At 42.5% G+C, this 19,842-nt stretch overlaps 1 protein-coding gene across 3 annotated transcripts in view; it reads left to right on the top strand.

Moving 5' to 3' along the window:
- SUSD4 (sushi domain containing 4) overlaps positions 1–19,842 on the top strand; it is a 152,383-nt gene that overhangs the window by 95,659 nt on the left and 36,882 nt on the right. For all 3 annotated transcript variants that reach the window (XM_025388532.1, XM_025388549.1, XM_025388540.1), the window contains 2 exons: positions 9,351–9,524; positions 13,238–13,426. In XM_025388532.1, the coding sequence (XP_025244317.1) occupies positions 9,351–9,524; positions 13,238–13,426 (363 nt within the window). The remainder of the gene's footprint in view (positions 1–9,350; positions 9,525–13,237; positions 13,427–19,842) is intronic.

The following is a 19,842-nucleotide window of genomic DNA, read 5'->3' on the forward strand; positions in this document are numbered from 1 at the left end:
ATGTTTGAACACACCTCTTGGTGAATACACACTCACATTTCTATTGGCTATTCATCTAAGAGTGGAGTTGCTGAGGCATAGGAGATGCATTTGTTCCTTGTTAATAGCTACTATCCTCTTTCCAAAGTGGTTGTACCAATTTACCCTCACCAGCAGAATACACTGCTTGCCAACACTTGGTATTATCAATATTTTAGCCATCTGGTAAGTATGTAGTAGTATCTCCTGGTTTTAATGTACATTTCCATGGTGAATAATGAGGTTGAGCATCTTTTTGTGTTTTTCGGCCAGCTTGTTACTCTCTCTTTCTTCCAAAGTGCCTGTTTAATTCACTTACCCATTTATCTGTTATCTGTCTTTTCCTTATTGATTTTTAGGAGTTTTTACCTACACTCCTAGGTGACAGGTGCTGATCTTCTGCTTTTATGTTTTTACTTGCATCTTCAGTGTCTTTGATTGGGCAGAAGACCCTAATTTTCTTTCTTTTTTTTTTTTTTTTTTTGAGATGGAGTCTCACTTTGTCGCCCAGGCTGGAGTGCAGTGGCACCATCTCGGCTCACGGCAAGCTCCGCCTCCTGGGTTCATGCCACTCTCCTGCCTCAGCCTCCGAGTAGATGGAACTACAGGCACCCACGCCCAGCTAATTTTTTGTATATTTAGTAGAGACGGGGTTTCACCGTGTTAGCCAGGATGGTCTCGATCTCCTGACCTCGTGATCCGCCCGCCTCGGCCTCCCAAAGTGCTGGGATTACAGGCGTGAGCCACCGCGCCCGGCAGAAGACCTTAATTTTAATGTAGTCAAATTTATTAATCTTTTTCTCTATGTTGGTCTTTTTATTGTCTTCTTTAAACAATGTTTTCCAATACTGACCTCATGAAGGCATTCTGCTATACAATCTTCTCAGAACATCGTTATTATGACTTTCACGTTTAGATCTGCAGTCCATCTGGACTTGATTTGTGTGTATAATATAATCTAGCACCATTTATTAAAAAGTCTGTCTTCTCCCACTGCTCTCAGTCATAAGACAGATTTCCTCTTTCAGGACTCTGTTCTGGTCCATTGGTCTTTATCTATCTTTGCATCAGTTCCATACCGTTTTAATTACTGTAGCTTTATCATAAGTCTTGAATTCTGGTGGAGCAAGTTTTCTTCCAGACTGTCTTGGTTCTTCTTGGCCTTTTGTATTTCCATATAAATTTTAGAATTAGCATGTCAATTGTCAAAACAAATCTGAATTTTAAATATAACTCATCGAGTTTATGGCCGAATTAGGGGAAATAATGCTTTTACAATATGGAGTTTTTCAATCAGGGAACATGGAATATTCCCCCATTTATTTAGGGCTTTACAATTTTTCTCAATAATGTTTCCAGTTTTCTGGACAAATGTCTTACATGCCTTTTGTTAGATTTGTGTCTTAGGAATTCAAATTTGTTTATGTCATTGATAAATATTTTAAATTTTGTTTTTAAATTAACATGTAGAAATTCATACATGCTAAACTGTTTTACTGTTTATCTGTGTAAATTCTTTTGGGTTTTACTCAATACCCATTCATGTGATGTGTGAATAATACAAGTTTAATTTCTTTGTGATCCTGATACCTTATGTTTCCTTTCATTACACTTCTGCTTTGGTTAAGAACTCCAGTGTGATGCTGGATGCAAGCAGGAAGAATGAACTTCGTCGTCTTCTTTTCAATCTCAAATGGAATGCTTTCAATATTTTTGTTATAGTCTTTAAAAATACATTCTTTGTTATGTTAAGGGTGTTTTCTTCAATTTCTAGCTCACTATGATTTTTTTTAATATGAATGAATGTTAAATTTTATCAAATACTTTTTCACATCTATTAAGATACTTTTTTAATTCCGTTAATGTAGCAAGTCGTATTGGTTGTCAAACGTTAACCCAATTTAGCATTCTTGAAATAAATCCAACTTGTGATGTATTTTCTTTTTTATTTGTTGTAGGATTTTGTTTGTGAATATTTTAAGTTTTGCTTCTATGTTAAGATGGATTGGCCTAAATTTTTCTTTCTTTGTAGTGTTCTTGTCAGGCTTTACAATCAAGGTTAGGCTGCACTCATAAAATAAGTTGGTGTTGTCCTTCAGAATAGAACACTGAAAGAGTTTGTATCAGACTGGTGCTATTTCTTCCTTAAGTATTTAGTAAAATTCATTCAGAAGCCTCCTAGACCTGGAGTTTTCTTTGTGGGAAGGCTTTTCATTTTGAATTCGGTTTATTTAACATTTTATAGCAGTGTAACTATTTTCTGTTTCTTCTTGTGTCCATGTTGGTAAATTATACAGTTTTTGTTTATTTGTTTTAGGAATTTAACTCCATTTAAATTTTCTTATTTCTTGGTGCAAAGTTTTTGTAACATTCTCTCATTTTTTTAAATATAGAATTTGTAATGGTGTCCTTTTTTTATTCTTACGTGGTTATGTGTGCTTATCTCTCTTTGTTTCTTGATCAGTTTCACCAGTGATTTATCAATTTTTTTTATTTCAAAGAACTAACTTTTGGTTTTGTTGATCCTGTCTTATCTATGTTTCTTCTCTGTTTCATTAATGCTCACTGTTGTTTTTGTGATTTATTTCCATGTGTTTTCTTTGAGTTTAATTGTCCTTTCTCTAATTTTCTAGCAGGATTCTTGATTTTTGATACTTAATAATAATTCTAAATTTGTATACATCTAATAATATACTTCAAAATATATAAAGCAAAAGTTAATAAACTTTAAGGACAAATCCATAATCACAGTGAGAACTTTAACCCCTCCTCTCTTAGAAATTTATGGAACAAGCAGGAAAAATTTAAAAAACGAAATAAGAATCTAGAAAATTTGAACAATGTGGTTTCCAAACTGGACCTAAGCAACTGCAATATACTCTTGATTTTTAGATATTTATCTTTTTCTAATATGTACATTTATGCTTATAGGGAAATATAGCTATAGTTTTATCTGCATAGCCTATATTTCAGTATGTAGTATTGTTACTCAGTTCAACATATTTTCCATTTTTATTATTTATTTTTGGACTCATAGGTTGTTTAGAAAGGTATTACTCAGTTTTCCAACATATGGAGATTTTCTAACTATTCATTTCTATCTTAATTTCATTGTGACCAGAAAAAAAAAGCTCTATAATTTCGTTCTTTTGAAATTTTTTTGAGACTTTCTTTATTGCCCAGGTATGGTCATTTTTTGTAAATGTTCTACGTGTGCTTAGAAGTATGTGTAGCAGTCTCAGTCCCTCTAAGTGAACAGCTAAGAACCACAAATAATTGCCCTCAATGTGTTAAATATAGAAATGAATGCTTTAAATAATAAAATACAAATCTACTAATTGCCTTTGTCAACCACAAATAAATAAAATATTCCAATCTATGCACCAGACAAAGACACTAAGTACAAGAAGCATGCTTATTATCATAACTTTTCTTTGACCAAGTGTCTTTAATGGGGCTTTTTCTCAGTGGGTTTAAACCAGGGCCTAACTACCTTCAGCTGCAAGCCACAAGGTCTTGAGTGTCTGGTTCCAATGCTTCTTCAGGTTTCAAAGAGTCAATATGCTTTAAATATAAAAGAAACCACCTGGACCAGCCCTGCTCCCAAAGCAAAACTATCCCACATGGTGGTGCCTCCTATTCTATGAAGCATTCTCTCTCTCCAGTCATCTCTGAAGAGCATCCATTCTTGCCCCTCATTCTCTCTGCCTTTCGTTAATTGCTGATGGTCAAATCATTTGTCTCAGTTGGTTTCATTCAGCTTCTTCAGCCTGATCCTGAGTACACTGTGGTGGTTGGGACAGTGTTCTCTGAGCTGTGCTGGAATGACAGTTCTTTAGAACAGCAGAAGTGTGGAACGGCACTGATATGTAACAATGCTCCTGAGGGATGTTAGTGGATAGTAAGTGGAAAAAGCATTCTATGGTACTAAGTTCAGAGTCCCCAAGATCACCCTCACTTCTGATACCAGCTATAAGTCTGGGCTCCCCAAGACCACCATCAGGTTCAAAAATTCACTAGGACTCAGGAACTCAGACTCACAGAACTCAGGAAAACTAATTCTACTTGTGGCTAAGGCTTTTTACAATGAAAGGACATAGATTAAATCAGCCAAGGGAAGAGGTGCATAGGGCAGGGTCCAGGAGTCACCAAACATGAGCTTTCAGTTGTTCTCTTCCAGTGGGGCTATATGGATAGCACCTCTTTTTTCCAGCAACAGTGTATGACAATATACACGAAGTGTTGACAACCAGGGAAACTCACCAAGCTTCAGTGTCCAGAGTTTTAATCAGGGCTTAGTCACGTGGTCATGGTTGACCACAGCGTGGCTGATCTTAGTTCCCTGTTCCTCCAGAAGTTGAGCTGATACTGTGTGGTCCATGGCCTAAAGCTTAAATCACATGTTAGCATGGACTAAAATCCATGTTAGCATGGACCAGATGGCATGGCCAAGGCCCCTGCCATACGGCATACTGTTGGCGTAATCTGTCTAGCGTGGCCCAGAGCCTCCAGGCAAACAAAGACACTCATCTCAGGCCAGACATTCCAGGGGCTAAAGGTTACCTCTCAGGAGCTGAGGGCACATGCCTAAACCTCTCCTTGGGTAAGTTAATCCTTTACTGTACATATGGCAAACCCTTTGAGGATATCAATCAGATCATGCCTTGGCCCATGCTTAACAAACCCCAGTAACTCCCTATCACACTAAAATAATTATCTGCCCTAGTCTACAAGGTCTTGCATGATCTGGACTGTCCTTCCCCTTCTTGGTCACTGTATTCCAAATACACAGGTCTTCTTTAGTGTTTTTAAGGACACAGAGCTCTTTCCTGGCCTTTGCACTAGCTCTTCCCACTGCCTAACATGTTCTTCTCCAAGAGCCACACATAATTGAATTATTCTTGTCATTCAGATCTCAGCTTAATAAATGTCATTTCCTCAGGGGCCCCTTTCCTATCTACCCAAATTAAAAGAGTCCCTGAGTCAGTCCCTATTATGTCACCTTGCTACGTGTTCATCGTGGCAGTGAGTGTTGCCTGCTACTTTCTAGCACCTTTAGCTGTTAATTTGCCCATTTGCAGTCTTCTTCCATGCAAGTGCTGTAAGAGTAAGGCCGTTGACTCTTTATCCCCAGCACCCAGGACACCCTGAACCTAGAGTGAGTGCTCTGTAATTCACAAAATGGATGAATGAACAGCTGGATGAATAAACAAGCTTGACAAATGCTGGTTTAAGCAAAATTAAGTAGAATTCTTTACAGTAAGATCTTCCAAGCCTTTAATCTACTCTGTGGATTGTGAATCTCTTGAGTGTGTATTATGTATTCATGTTCTTGGGAACAGTTTTGGGGGAGTATTAATGTCAGAACTTGGTGTGTTGAAGGAATTGGATTCATTTTCAAGTATAACTAATTTTTAAAGAGTAGTAAATCCTATGTATGGCACATTTTCTTTAAAATTTCTTTTACTGTTACTATTTCTGCTCCATCCCTTAGGCACTGCTCTCTGCTAACTAATCTGATAAATTAATTTGTACTTGGGTATAAATATGCAATGCTGCCTTAGGATCTTTTACTCCTTCTTTTATTTATTCACTATATTGAATTCCCATTGTTACGGGAAGCAGGATATAGAAATAATGACAGTGTTGGGCTGGTGAAAGATGATTTCCAGAATGGAAGGCTTTGATATCCCTCAAGTTACACCCTGAAAGGCCTATTTATGCCTCATATACATAAGTTCTAATTGTTGACCAGATTCAATAGGACAGAACCAGATATTGATAAATATTTTTATAGAGTGCAATGGCGTGATCTTGGCTCACTGCAACCTCCACCTCCCAGGTTCAAGTGATTCTCCTGCCTCAGCCTCCCAAGTAGCTGGGAGTACAGGCATGTGCCACCACGCCTAGCTAAGTTTTATATTTTTAGTAGAGATGGGGTTTCACCATGTTGGCCAGGCTGGTCTCAAACTCCTGACCTCAGGTGATCCACCCACCTTGGCCTCCCAAAGTGTTGGGATTACAGGCGTGAGCCACTTGCCTTCAAAATTCTTTCTATTGACTAGATTAGTTTATACTATAGAAAATTGTGTTATTTCTGTTTGAGACTTCAGAATTGATGGATAATAGAAATTTACTGTCAGATACTAAAGATCCTAGATTCTCTTTTTCTATAGAAAGAAGGTCCATGGTTTTTCACTACCACAGAGAATTCACTGGACACATACTTTTTTCTGGATTCCTTCTTCTTCCTACTTCACCCTTCTTCAGGGGAAGGATCAGATGCCAGACTTTGTGGGTAAAGAAATAAAAAAGGCTCTGGATAATGTTTTCTCTGTCAAGGTTAAGTTTTTTGATACAGCTGATCTGTGTTTGTTTTGTACTCATTCCTAGGGCACTGCCCCTCCTGGTCTCTTCCCCTTGCTGGGATTTGAACCCTACCTCTTACTCCCTAGTTGATATGTGGCTCCTCCCACATAGTAAATTGGCCTGGCATCACTCCCTGTGGTGACTCTTCTTTCAGCAGGGCACATCATCACTGGGATTCGGGAGGCTGTGAATTCCCTCTAACCCTGTGTCTTATATTCTGCAATAGTCCCCATGCCATGTTTGGGGGAAACTTTAGCTCTAACTAGAAGTTGAAAGCATTCTACAATACACAACACTATGAGAAATCACTCTTAGAAACCAGGCTTGGGTGCTTCTGCTCCCAGCCAGCCAATGTCCACGTGTCCATAATGCCCAACGGAACACTTCTATCCATTGACTGTATTCTCTATAGCTGGCCACCTCCTGAATGTACCAGCTAATTGTTGAACAAGTTTTAAATCAATCATGAAAATAGTTGTTTAGATGTGTAAATTACTGCCGCAGTACCTATTTACAGCCAAGATTTTACAGACGGATGCCTTGATAAATGTGTTTTTATTTGCTGTGAATAATTTCTGTACAGTGCCATTGAAAAAACATAATTCACATTTTCTATTAAGAAGGCAGCAGCAGTGTGCGAAGAGTTGTCAGTGATTTTGTGACCCCAGTTAGGATTATTCTGGGATTGGGGATGATTCAGGGGAAATTCAACTACACTAGCAGGAAAACTGTTGATTAAACATGAAGTTAGAAAACCCCTTTTCAGGCTGGGTGTGGTGGCTCATGCCTGTAATCCCAGCACCTTGGGATGCAAGGAGGGCAGATCATGAGGTCAGGAGTTTCAGAACATCCTGGCCAATATGGTGAAACTCCGTCTCTACTAAAAATACAAAATTAGCCAGGCGTGGTGGCATGCACCTGTAGTCCCAGCTGCTCGGGAGGCTGAGGCAGAATAATCGCTTGAACCCTGGGAGGTGGAGGTTGCAGTGAGCCAAGATTGTGCCACTGCACTCCAGCCTGGGTGACAGAGTGAGACTCCGTCTCAAAAAGAAAAAGAAAACCCCTTTTCATGGCCTGAAACACAAATATGAAAGGTAAAACCAAAACCAGAACACAGTTCTTCAGCCCAGACTCTCTTTGTTGAAATCATGGACAAAGAGAAGGCCTGATGACAGGTGTCCTCAGGGAAGGCTGAGCTGCAGGGCTGTGCCCCAAGCCTGTTAGCCGGGCTTCAGAGGGCTGTGCACTCACAGCGAGCTTGGGCAGAGGTTCAGACAGCTCCTTTCAGCACTCTTTCACCAGGCGTGTGCACAGGTCAGAAGCATGGCAGGAGGGTCAGAGGAAGTGAGCAACACAGTCCCTGCTCTCAAGCTAATGGTGGTGACAAAGGCTGAGATAAGGGCAGACCTGGACTTACAAGCATCTGACTTCAGATGACCCATGCAGGCAGTGAACAGTCACCACCCCTGCATCCCTAGCTGCCAGGCTCTCCCCTAACTTGGAAGCCCCTGTCTGCCTGAGTCTTTCCCATCATTGACATCCTATTTTCTGAAGTCTGTTGTGTCATACTTCCCATTTCTCCCAGTAAACCCAGCCCCAACCCCACCTCGTAGCTCCCGGATGTGCCCTTTTTCAAGCCACCAAAGTTCCCAGCCACCAGAGCCACCCACTCACCCACTAGCCACAGCTTTTCCCTTCTCTTCCACTCACATCAGGGCTCCCAGGGCCCAGTGCCTCAGATCTGACAGTTCAAAGCTTAGAGCAACTTAAAGGTGAGGGTTCCTGTTAGTACTATTCTGGCCATATTGTGGATTTCGTAGGATTTGGGGAATGGATAAGAGACCTACAATCTTTTAAAGAGTTGAGAAATTTCTGGAGGAAATTTCTGTGATGCACAAAGTGCTGTTCTTGGTTTTTGTCTTGTTTTAAAAAGTTAAGAATCAACACATTTGGAACATAACCCATCTGTAGGTCATGCTCACAAACACGTATGCATATAAAACCAGAAACATTAAACAGAGATGTGCTCATAAGAGATGGAGAGAGATACATCGCGATCAATGTGCCTTAAACCAGATGGGATGACTTAGGCAGTGTTTAGGGTGGAAGTGGAATCCCAACCAGGCAGCAAGGGGTGGAGTGGCCTGGACAGTAAACTGGAAGTAGCTGCAGTCGGAAGTGGGTAATGATCACTTGTTCGTTTTATTTGATCTTTTTATCATTTGCTGCATGGCATGGGATCCTCGTTCCTCCACTGGCGTTCTCCTCCCCCAGCCCCCAGCCCCCAGCCTTGCCTCTTCTCCTCCTGTACATGTACCTTTAGCTCTTACTCCATTTTTAGGAGGCAGTACAGTGGCTTGCTCTGAGCCTTTGTGAGATTGGCAATAGCATGTGCTGCTCTATTTGTTATCTCTTTTAAAACATAAGGTGGACAGGAAATGCTAATGGCAAACACAGCTGCAGCTCAACCCCTGTGCTGTTTTGCAAAGCACATTTTCTTATCAGGCTCAGGGCCAGGACCCGTAGACAGAGGTGGCATGGCTGGGCAGCTGTGAGACTAGCCCATCAGGCCACACTGTGTTCTGTTCTGTTCACAAACACAGTAAGTATGTAACCAGATAGTTCCGGCTAATCCTCAACACTTCTCTTTCTTCACTTATTTCCAAAATTGTTCATAAGATCAGCTGTACAGTTTGAAGTGTCACAGGCAGGAAGTAAAGTTCTTTTTGTGGTTGGATTCCCACACCCTGGGTCCCTCTTTTTGAGCCACCTTTTCATTACTCCCGTGAAGCCAGCTCTTCTGCTTGTCATTGGCACCTGAACCCAGTGACAAATGAGGTACCTTTTATCAGATTGCTGTGTAGGTTGAGACCAAGTCTGAAAATAAGAGCTTTCTCGTGAAGCTGTGAACCACAACCGTTTTAAACTTCCAAAAATAATGTGTACCTTTTACAAAATTGCAGAGTGCCGTATCCCTCAAATTGAAGATGCTGAGATTCATAACAAGACGTATAGATATGGAGAGAAGCTAATCATCACTTGTCATGAAGGATTCAAGATCCGGTACCCCGATCTATACAATATGTTTTCATTATGTCGCGATGATGGAACGTGGAATAATCTGCCCGTCTGTCAAGGTACAGAACTGATGCTCCAGTTCTCAGCTGGGCTGTTCTTCTCTTGGACTGTATTGTAGACTATGTACATGTTTATCTAATAAAGTGATAGCGATGATGGGGGAAATAAACAAAGCCATCTACCCACATGGATCCAGTTGCATCTTTACTACAATTGCCAAAGCTCTGTTCTTCGACTCTCCGTCACCACTCCTTGTAGCTTGCTCAGCTCCATACACCCAGTTTTAAAGGATAAACAGGAAACACCTTGTTCCTTGGAATGTTGGATGTCTCCTTTACTCCAAAATATCAAAAGTAGTTTAAGAATCAGGAGACTTGTAACTGGGCTGCTAACACAATGAGGAACTATTATATATTTAATGGAAATAACAGAGCATTTATGCTTATGTCAATAGTCATGAAAATATAGTTAAAGCCAATCTTAAACAGAGGCTGTTTCCTCTTAATAGTGTTTTTATTTATATATAATGCATGAAGAGCAGAAAAATTATCAAATTCAAATTTCATCCAAACAACCTGGTGATATTTATTCCCTTGCATTTTTTAGATTTGCCTGGGCCATCATAGAGGGCCCTGTTTGTGAAAATAAGCCCTCAAGTTCAGAATAATTCTGATTTTATTTTTTGACGTGTGACTTCAACCAAAGAACCAAGAAGGCAATGCATAATTCATAATTTGAGGGAGAAGGAGAGCAATCTCATTTGCTCCAAAAGCACCGGCGTGCTCAAGCTGAGATGAATGTTAACTTTGTGCTTGGAAATCACAACTGGCAGACTCTGATATTGCTTTGGGTGCCCTGTTCTTGGAAATAAATAGTTTCCTTACATGAGAGCTTCAGAGTCATGACCCCTTGAAGGAAGAGAGGCTTGAGCATCAGAAGGACGAAAGCAGCCCAGACCATCACACTCCCCTGGTCTCTCCCAAGAACTGCCAGTGTTGCTGAGCATGTTCTGTGCTGCATTTTTAAAGGAGACATGATTTATTTACATTTTCAGATGTCTACAAAACAAGCAGCTGGCTGTTTAGTTGGGCTACTTATTCAAACAAACTTTATTACCTGCTGATCCGCTTCATTCCTCCGACACGATCAGAGTGATAGCCAGGAAAACCACGCCAGACTGCAGCCACTTCTTCCCTTCCTGTTTTCCATGTAACCTTTTGCTCTCCCATCCTTTCTGTTTCCTTTTCTGTCACTTAAATATAGGATGCTCCTTTAGGAGTTATTTTTTCCCCAGTGATTAAAACAAAGAAATACCCTGTGTTGGTGTGCCTCTCAAAGTGTCATTTCGAGGCTTTAGACCCAGGCTTTCCTATTGCTCTTTCTGGCCACTGTTGCCCCCACTCCACCTCCCCTTCCTCAAATCCCAGTCAAGACATAGCTTTTTTAGGTCTGCAACAACAGAGCCAGTCAGTTACCCTGAAGAGGTATGCTTCTTCAAACGATGCAAGCCCTGCCCACCTCTCCCTCCTCCTCACAGGTCTCTGTCCCACAGAGGGTGGTGGGTGCCCTGGCCTGTGCCCTACCCTCTAGTGCACCCCATGCCTTGCTGCACAGAAAGATAGGTCCTGCCTGCTGGAGCTGCCACTGCCCCAGTGTTGCTCACTGGCTGCTTGCCTGGCACACCATAGGAAATGAGGAACTGAAGTTGCTTTGGACAGCCTGACACCCCTCTGAGCCCCCAGGGGGAATATAATTGGTCCTAAGAGTGACATTTCATTCTCTAACTTTTATTTGCACCTATAGATCCAGGAGCTAAAGCCTGAGGAGGCCTCTCTCTGTTATCTAGAAGTGCAAATGGAAATTACATTGAACTATTGAGTTGAAGCCAGTTTTCGACTGTTATATTTAGGACAGGCTGTCTCTAACCAAGAGTGAGCATATCTTTCCTTCTCCTCTGATTAACTGCACGAATTATAACCCCAGTCTGAGTCAGAGTTAGTTTTTATTTGAGAGAAACCAGCTATCTGTGTGGGTAGTTTAGAACTACAATTCCTTCCTAGGAAGAAGAGCAAGCACAATCATTTGTGCCAACTCGTTTGAACTACACTTGAGGGTTCTAAGGTGCTCACTTGTTCACGTTAATGTGCTTCTCTTTTTTTCCTCAATTATTGAGTCTGTTTATTCCTGATCCCCAACTTCCTCCCCACTGCATAAACACACATACACTTCACTTTTACTATGAACATTGTCAGTTTTCAGCTCAAAAAAACAATAATAATCTAAGGTTATGGGACTGTCTACAAAGATGGCTGAGCTCCATACCTTTTAGGGTATGGTGCATCCCAAATGTTGGCCAGTTCAAAGCTATGATCTCCTTGGTCTGCAGAGCCCCATGGCCCCAGGACACAGCAGTGCAGGATTAGCACTGCCCAGCCCTGACAGTGAGTGCCTCAAATTCTGCACCCGCCTCACCCTCACCTACTCTGATGCACAGACACCATATACTGGGGTTTCAACCAAAGCAATCTGCTGAGAGATCCCTTCAAGATACTTACAATGTCCAACAAAGTCAGCTTAGGAGAAGGGTTCAGTCATCTGCTGCTGTGCATGGGACACATACATTCTGTATCTGGTGACTTGGAAGGGAAAGTGGGTATTTTCATTATACATTATTTACTTCACACACAATTAGTTCTCTCCTTGATAAACACCAGCTCTGCAGTGTCATTATTTCCTCCAGTGAAATTGCTGAAGCAATAAGAAATGCCCTGATCACAGGGGATGCCACACACAATAGAATTCTCTGCCACCAGGAGTGTTCTACTGGGCTGCACAGACTTCAGGGCAAACAGGCTGCTTAGTGTTCCACAGAAGGAGTGTGGGATCCAGGTCCCACTTGCATGCTGATTGCACACAGCATGCTGTGCTCGATGCATAGACTCAGGACAGCAGTGGTTCTGAGTGTGGTCCCGAGACTAGCAGTGGCAGCAGCAGCAGCAGTGCCTGGATGTTGGTAGTGCAGTTGTCAGGCTCCCTCTGCCCCAGACCTGCTAAAACAGAAGCTCTGCAGGTGGGCCCAGCAACCTGTGTCTAACAAGCCCTCTGGATCATTCTTGAGTTTGAGAACTACTACACTGTGGGATTCCTCATCTATTTTATATAAAACACAACTGGATTTTCAGAAATTTAAGGCCACCATCTCAGGCATATTTCTGTCCCCAAATCCACTCTAGTGGAATTGAGTTTGGAACCTAAGCTTCCCAAGCCGCTCTCACCACCACTGAAACCATTCGTGGTGTCTGTGTCTCTTTCCTCTTACAGCACCTTGGTGGTTCTCAACCTGGCCGGCACATCAGGATTACTTGGGGAGCTTTAAAAAAAGATAATGATCCCCAGGCTCTCCTCAGAGCCTGGGCATGGGGCCCGGGCACTGGTGTTTTGTAAAAGCTTCTTAGGTGATGCTGAAATGTAGTCAGAGCCGGAACATGCAGCCTGAGGGTGTACAACCCACAGTCAGACACTCACCACCTTCCCTCCATCCATCTTAGCTACTCCTCTGACCCTCTCGGTGCCATTTGCAAATAGCAGAGCAAATATCTACATGATAATTAGAATAAGGAACCTGAGTATTTGAGACCAAGGTGCTTCATTCTTCAGAGGTGGTGCCATTTTAACAGTGGGGGAATCCTAAAAAGTTCCGGCATTCGGTGTGACTTTTCGATGTACAGAGATGACAGAGTGGAATCTTTCCCATTTTCTTTCACTTGCACAGGCTGCCTGAGACCTCTAGCCGCTACTAATGGCTATGTGAACATCTCCGAGTTCCAGACCTCCTTCCCAGTGGGGACTGTGATCTCCTATCGCTGCTTTCCCGGATTTAAACTCGATGGATCTGCGTTTCTTGAGTGCTTACACAACCTTATCTGGTCGTCCAACCCACCCCGGTGCCTTGCTCTGGAAGGTAACACATCTTATTCTTTCCGAAGTTGTATTTTGTATTATTAAAGTGAGGGAGAAGATCAATAGGAGGAAGAGCTGCGAATTATGATCAGCAATAACTTTTCTTCTCTGTGTACATCTTTCTCACCTTTGTCCAGAGCAGAGATCAGCTGCCATGAAGCCATACTTACAATTAGACATAAAACTTGCTTCCCTCATCCTTAGGCTTAAAGAGGAGAGCAGATAAAAGAAAAAGTTGTGAGCATCAAAGGTTAAATTACAAAATATTGCAAAGTTAAATGAAATGTCTTCAAAAATTAATTTTCTCTACACCAAGTGAAAACAGATTGTATCATGTCATTAATCTCACCCCTCATTTTATTGTTGTGTCGATGTTTCTTCCATATTTCCATGCACTTTATAGCTTAGCTGTAAATGTTTGGCTGCAAGCACACCCTTGGATGCCTGAAAGCAAGAGCTCTTTTCCTCCCTGTTTTTGTTAAATCTGTATGACTATAGATTGTGATTCACTAAAGACCACTAATCAGTAGTATGAAGTAGTAAGGAAAACGGGGCTTCCATTGGCAGAGTCAAGGCAGTGTCTGTAGGGGAAAAGTCCATAAACATTTCTGTTAGGCAAATTGGATATGCTGGTTCAACTCTTGCTTTAACTCAGATCTTGAAAGTATGCCTGAAGAGAACAAACACCAATGTGTTTCTTGGCATCTGAGTATAGCGGGTAGGAGGGCTCTATATGGGGAAAGAAAAAAAGTGAAGAAACCTCAAATCAGGAGCCCCTTCAAAGCCTATTTGCAGCCTTGTTTGGGAAACAAAGCAAAACAATGGAATATGGAAGCAAATGAGTTCTTACAAGTTTATAGCATCTCTACAAGTGTGCACCTCTGTGTGGGAGGAAGTCAGGGCAGGACGTGTGTCATGGAGGATGACTATTGCTCAGAAGGATCAGAGACGGCCTCTCTAGGGATGTGGAGTGGGGTTGGCTGGAGCCATGGCATCTCTTTGGAGAAGAGTGGGGGAAGGAGGGCAGGGAGCGAGAAGGCCAGCCCTTCCCATTGGTTTTGTCATACTCCGAGACTGGTCATTAGAACTCCCCTCACTCCACTTCCTACCCATCCCAAATCCCCCAGGGAATTGGAGCCTAGCCTAGAGATGCCAGATAAAATGTAGGATACACAGGTAAATTTGAATTTCAGATAAACAAATAATGTTTTAATATGAGCATGTCACAAATATTACATGGGACATACTTAGTATAAAAATTATTCTTTGCTTATCTGAAATTCAAATATATTTGTAACTGAGTGTCTTGAATTTTGTTTCCTAAATCTGGTCACCCTAGCCTCAAGGGACAAGGTCATCCCTTTTGCTTCCAGTGGGAATAGCCTTCCTGTTATCTGGATGCTGCTGGTAGGCCGTGGACCTCTGATGGAAGGGGCTCTTCCCTAGTTCTGGAGGCTTCTCCCTGCTCAGATAACCAGACAGAGAGGGCCCTTTAAAGGTACCGTCATTATGATTTTATCAATTTGAAATGCCTGTTTTCAAATCTTTTCAAATTTGGTTTAAATGTGTTCTAAGCAGTCAGGTTCTGATAAGCTTTATTTTGAGATTTGAAAAGCAGTCTTTATGGAGCCTAGAGAATATGATTGGATAGGCATAAAACAAAATCTAAGGTTATAAACAGGGAGCTGAGAATGGCTTCGGGTTGAAAATTAGTCTTCTAGTCTAACATGTCCCCTTTCCTCTGCCATCCTCCACTATGGATAGATGGGAAAACCCTGGCTGACAGCTGCCTGTGCCAGGAAGGCCACTTAGTGCCTTTTTCCCTAGGATTTTTGTTTTTTTAATAAGGTTTACATCTCCATTTTCAATAGACATCCCTTTAAATTATCTGATGGCATTTGTTGGTGAGCGCTTTCAATGCAACACTGGCTAAAGGTACAAAGTGGTGATTCTAAACTGAGAGGCACAGAGGCGACTAAAGGATTATTTTTTTCAAGACTTGATAGCAACTGGGTTAAATTAAGCAGTGGGTTAAACTAATAGGTAAGGATTCGTGAGCAAGTTATCCAGATGTACCTGGGGGTTGGCATTTCTCTCATTCTCACTTTAATTGTGTATCATCTTTTTAAAAGATGGCACCTTATTTATGCAATATTGTCATAGGGTATTGAACATAGATGAACTGTCACAAGGGGATCGACCCTTTTCATAGATCACCCACACTTTTAACTCCTCATCTTTCTGTCTTCCTAAGCACACGATTTGCACAATTTGATTTTTCTTGATGACAGAGTGAAAATTATTGCACTGGGCTGTGGAATTATGATGTCTAAGGGGCTTTTGAATATATTAGAACTCTCTGACCCCTGCAGTAATGGTGTGGACAGTTCTGCTGTGGAAGTCTTTCTCTTTGAGTTTTCTGTCCCTTTCCCATTCCTCTTTCACTATCAATCCATCAGCTGTCAGTGTGCCTGTCACACTCAGGGTACCTGTCGCTGCAGCTGTCCCTCACCCCCAATTTCTTTTCTAACTTGCTGTAAGCCAGGAGAAAGGTTCACCAGGCTCATCATGGAGGGAGTGTAGCATATCAATTACCAGTGCAGACTGACCTCGGATGGACTGGCTTCACATCCTGGCATCCTACTTAATCACTTCACCTGGGGCAAGTCACATAGCCTCTGTCAGCCTCTATTTCTTCCTCTGTAAAATGGGGGTGATGAATCCCACTTGCCTTGTGGGACTGGGAAGAGTCAGTGAGATAACAAATCTACCCATTTGATGAAGCGCCCAGCCCATAGTATGTGGTCAATCACTTATCTATTGTTATTAATGCACTTAGAGTTTTATATAAAGTCACAATAAATAAGAGAGAATCTAGCATGACTTTCTGTGGATACGGTGTCCAGGCTTTTAGACATGTACATTGTCACACAATTTTGGTTGTTCACGTGCTATTTTGGTTACTTGCATATTCTTAGCTGTGTCTATGTAAGATGACTCTCAGACACCAAGAGAAAATACTGAACAATAAGAACGGCCACCATTAATTTTGAGAGCTTACTACATAGGTGTCAGGCTACTGCTCAAAGTGTGTGACACCGTGTCTCCTTTAATCCTCTTAATGCCATTTGGAAGCAGGTACTACTAACCCTCTTTAGCCGCTGAGTAAACCCAGCCTTGTAAAGGTTCAGTAACTTGCTCAAAGTCACACAGCTAGGAAGAGAGGGAGCTGGGACTGTAGCATGGATCTTTGTCACTTCAAAGCTCATGTTCTTAATCACCAAGGTACATTGTCTATTTAACATGTTCTGATTACAATCTAACAGGGGGAAAGCAATTTGATACTTTTATAGGCATTTTCTTAAAGCAAAAAAATACAATAATTATTGCACAGGAAAGAATTTGTCTTTCTAGTTTAGTTATCATCTCAGAAATCCCAGCAGCAGGGGGAGGCTCTGTGCCCCCTGGGTAGCCGCAGGCTCTTACTGCTGCTGCCCCACAGTGCCTGTTAGTCTCCCACATGGCCATGGAACCCCCCTGCAGCCAGTGAACCAGGCAGATGTTGTTGGCCTCCTTTTACAGATGAGGAGACGACCCCTTGGAGAATGCCATGACTTGTCCCGACCCTCCGACTGTTGGTGTGTGCTGTCTGCCACACGGCACCTCCTCTCCCTATGGGAGTGGAGAGCACTTTGTCAGGGTCAATGTTTGAGTGACACCTGTCAGGCTCACATGTCAACAATCTCATAGTTGCTACCTGGCGTCATGAGAGTTGATAATTTGGAAGGAAACGCTTTGGCAGCCTCACCAAAGGTGACAGGAGTTCCGAAGCCCAGTACGAAGGTGTGGGTTGCATGTTTTAAGGCCTGTGCTATTGCACTCATGGATAGTGGGAAGATTCTGGAGCATATATGGGTCCCTATTGCTGTGTTGTCAGATAAAACACACAAAATTTCAAAGCGTTGAACCAGAATGATGGCCATAATGTTTTAAAATCAATGACTGTATAAAATTGGAGCTGGAAGGAGCTTTGTGCGTCCCTGTGTGCCCCTGTGGGCCCCGTCTTGCTGTGGGCATGTGCGCTTTGCGTCGTCTATGTGTATCTTAGTGCTTTCCACTCTCGGGTTCTCTTCCTCCCTGAGGCCCTCACCTCCGTCTCTTTCATGTGCATGCACAGACACACACACACTGAATGCAAGAAATCTTTAAAAAGCAAAAAGGCTCTGACAATAAATGTGGGGAATTTCTCATTGTTAAGTGCTAAGAACTCCGTTTGTGTTGTCACCAGTGATCGTTGAACACCTGCTAGGCTCAGAGCAACACCGAATTGGGCACTGGGGAATTACAAAGAAAGGAAAGGACATAATTCCTTACTTTGAAGAGTTTACAGTCTAGAGCGAGAAGAAGATGACTAAGTCCATTTCCTAGAGAATAACATCATTACAGATGGCAGCCACGTACACACACAGCTACTTTTACCAAGGGGCACGTGGGGGCTTCTGCATTTGGAAAGGGTAGAAGGGCAGTTTCAGGGGGTGACATCACAATTGTAAAATGAAATTTTCTACCCAGGGATTTATGGCATTTTTGTTTATTTTCCCCAGAGACCAAATAATAGCATGTTTCTGTCTTTTCTGTCTCCACTTGAGCCTTGGGGAAAGAGAAAGGTCTGAACATCTCACTCCTAGGGAAGGACTGTGCATTTTGAAGCACGGCGGAGCTCATCGGTGTAGACACAGCCTGCCCTAGCATGTGTGAGAGGCTCCAGCCCAGTGGTTTGAAGGGTGGGAATATGGAAGGATATTGAGGAGCATAACAATAAGTAAGTGAACCAACCATGTAGCACATAGTTGCAGGGACGGACACAGACACACACGGGAAGTCTAGGAAGAAGAGTCACTAACTGCCCAGAATCCCCTGGACACTGTGTGCTTGGGGTTGTGAGGGCTGTTGGTTATGAGCGGTTGCAAGAAAGGGCTCTTCTCTACAGGGGATAGGACCACCCACAACCCATTAGTATCTGGAACATTCTCTTCACATTCAGGTTTTCAAACAGCCTGGAAACAGCACGGAGGTGCTGGGTATCCAGTTATAGAAATCTCTGGGGGCAGCTCTTTCAACAGCAGAGATCACAGCACTGTGCCTCTTTGAGGCAGGTTGCAAGGGTCAGAAGAACAGATGATGGAAGCAAAAACTTAGAATTTGGGGTCCTTAATTGTAGCTGCCACCCACTTAAAGATTCCTGTTTCTCTAAGTGCTAAATTAGAGGACTTAGGATCCTGGATCCTTTATCCAGAAGTCCTCCCTTCAACAACTCTCTAGATAAAAAGATGGAATCAAATTTAGAAAGGACCAATCAAACATTTAGGGATATTAGTTTAAAAAGAAAGAAACCAAAATCAGTGGTGTATACCATTTCACGTAAGTGCCTCTGAGGTGTATGGATTCATTCACCTCAGAGGCAAATGTTTTTATGCCTATATGCTGAGTATTTTGCAAGGTCCAGTGCAAACAGTGGCAAACGAGTTGTGCAAAGTCTCTGCCCCCCTGGGGCTCAGACAGCATGTGTTGCTATTCCTGAAATTGCAGTCTCCACACAGGCAGAGCTAGGTTCTAAATATTCCATTTGTAAGTTATCCAGGGCCTCCCGTGGTAGAGAAGACTGTTACCTACACTGAAGGCCACCTAGAAGGAGTTCTAAAGCAAGGTCTCCATGGTTTCGAAAGAACTGGGAGGGTCAGGCTGCTGAGTCACTCTTTGCTGTGTGGGGTTGGCTCTGAGACGTGATGCCTGGTCTGCTTTCAGAAGGCAGCCGGGTTTTCAGAGAAAGCAGTGAGCATGGTCCCAGAGGCCCCAGGGAGTCTGGTCTGCTTGCTTGTTTGCTTTTCTCCAAATAGGGGAATAAATCACTTTAGGATCTGCCGGTACCTAAGGTTTCATTTGTAATGACTTGGGCGGTGGCTTCCCTCATGCTGACATTTTCAAAAGACTCTTTCAGCCTCATGTCTGGCATTTCTCCCAGGAACAAGTAAACCTGACCCCATTGGAAGCTGAACATCTGAAAGTTTGGGTTTTCAAATCTGCCCAGTCCCCAAACCCAGAATGCCCCAAGTGATTCCCCCCAGCCCCATTCATCTCAGAGCCCAGATAGACAGAGATGGAGTTTTCATCAGACAGCGTCCAATTCAATCACAGGGAATGCGGCAGTGTGATTTCCTAAGAACCTACAAATGCCCAGGAGTCCTTTTAGCTCTGTATCCTTTTGTAAGAAAAGGAGGAAAAATAAGAAACTGAAGAACCTTGTTTGGCCAAATGTGAAATGACTTGAAAGGTTCCAATTTGGGATCAAAACTCAAAGCCAGCTTGGATGTGGAGGGCTCCCCAGCTCTCAAACTACATTTGCAGTGTACTTTGTTC

The sequence above is a fragment of the Theropithecus gelada genome, chromosome 1 (genome assembly GCF_003255815.1).
Source record: "Theropithecus gelada isolate Dixy chromosome 1, Tgel_1.0, whole genome shotgun sequence".
Taxonomy (NCBI): domain Eukaryota; kingdom Metazoa; phylum Chordata; class Mammalia; order Primates; family Cercopithecidae; genus Theropithecus; species Theropithecus gelada.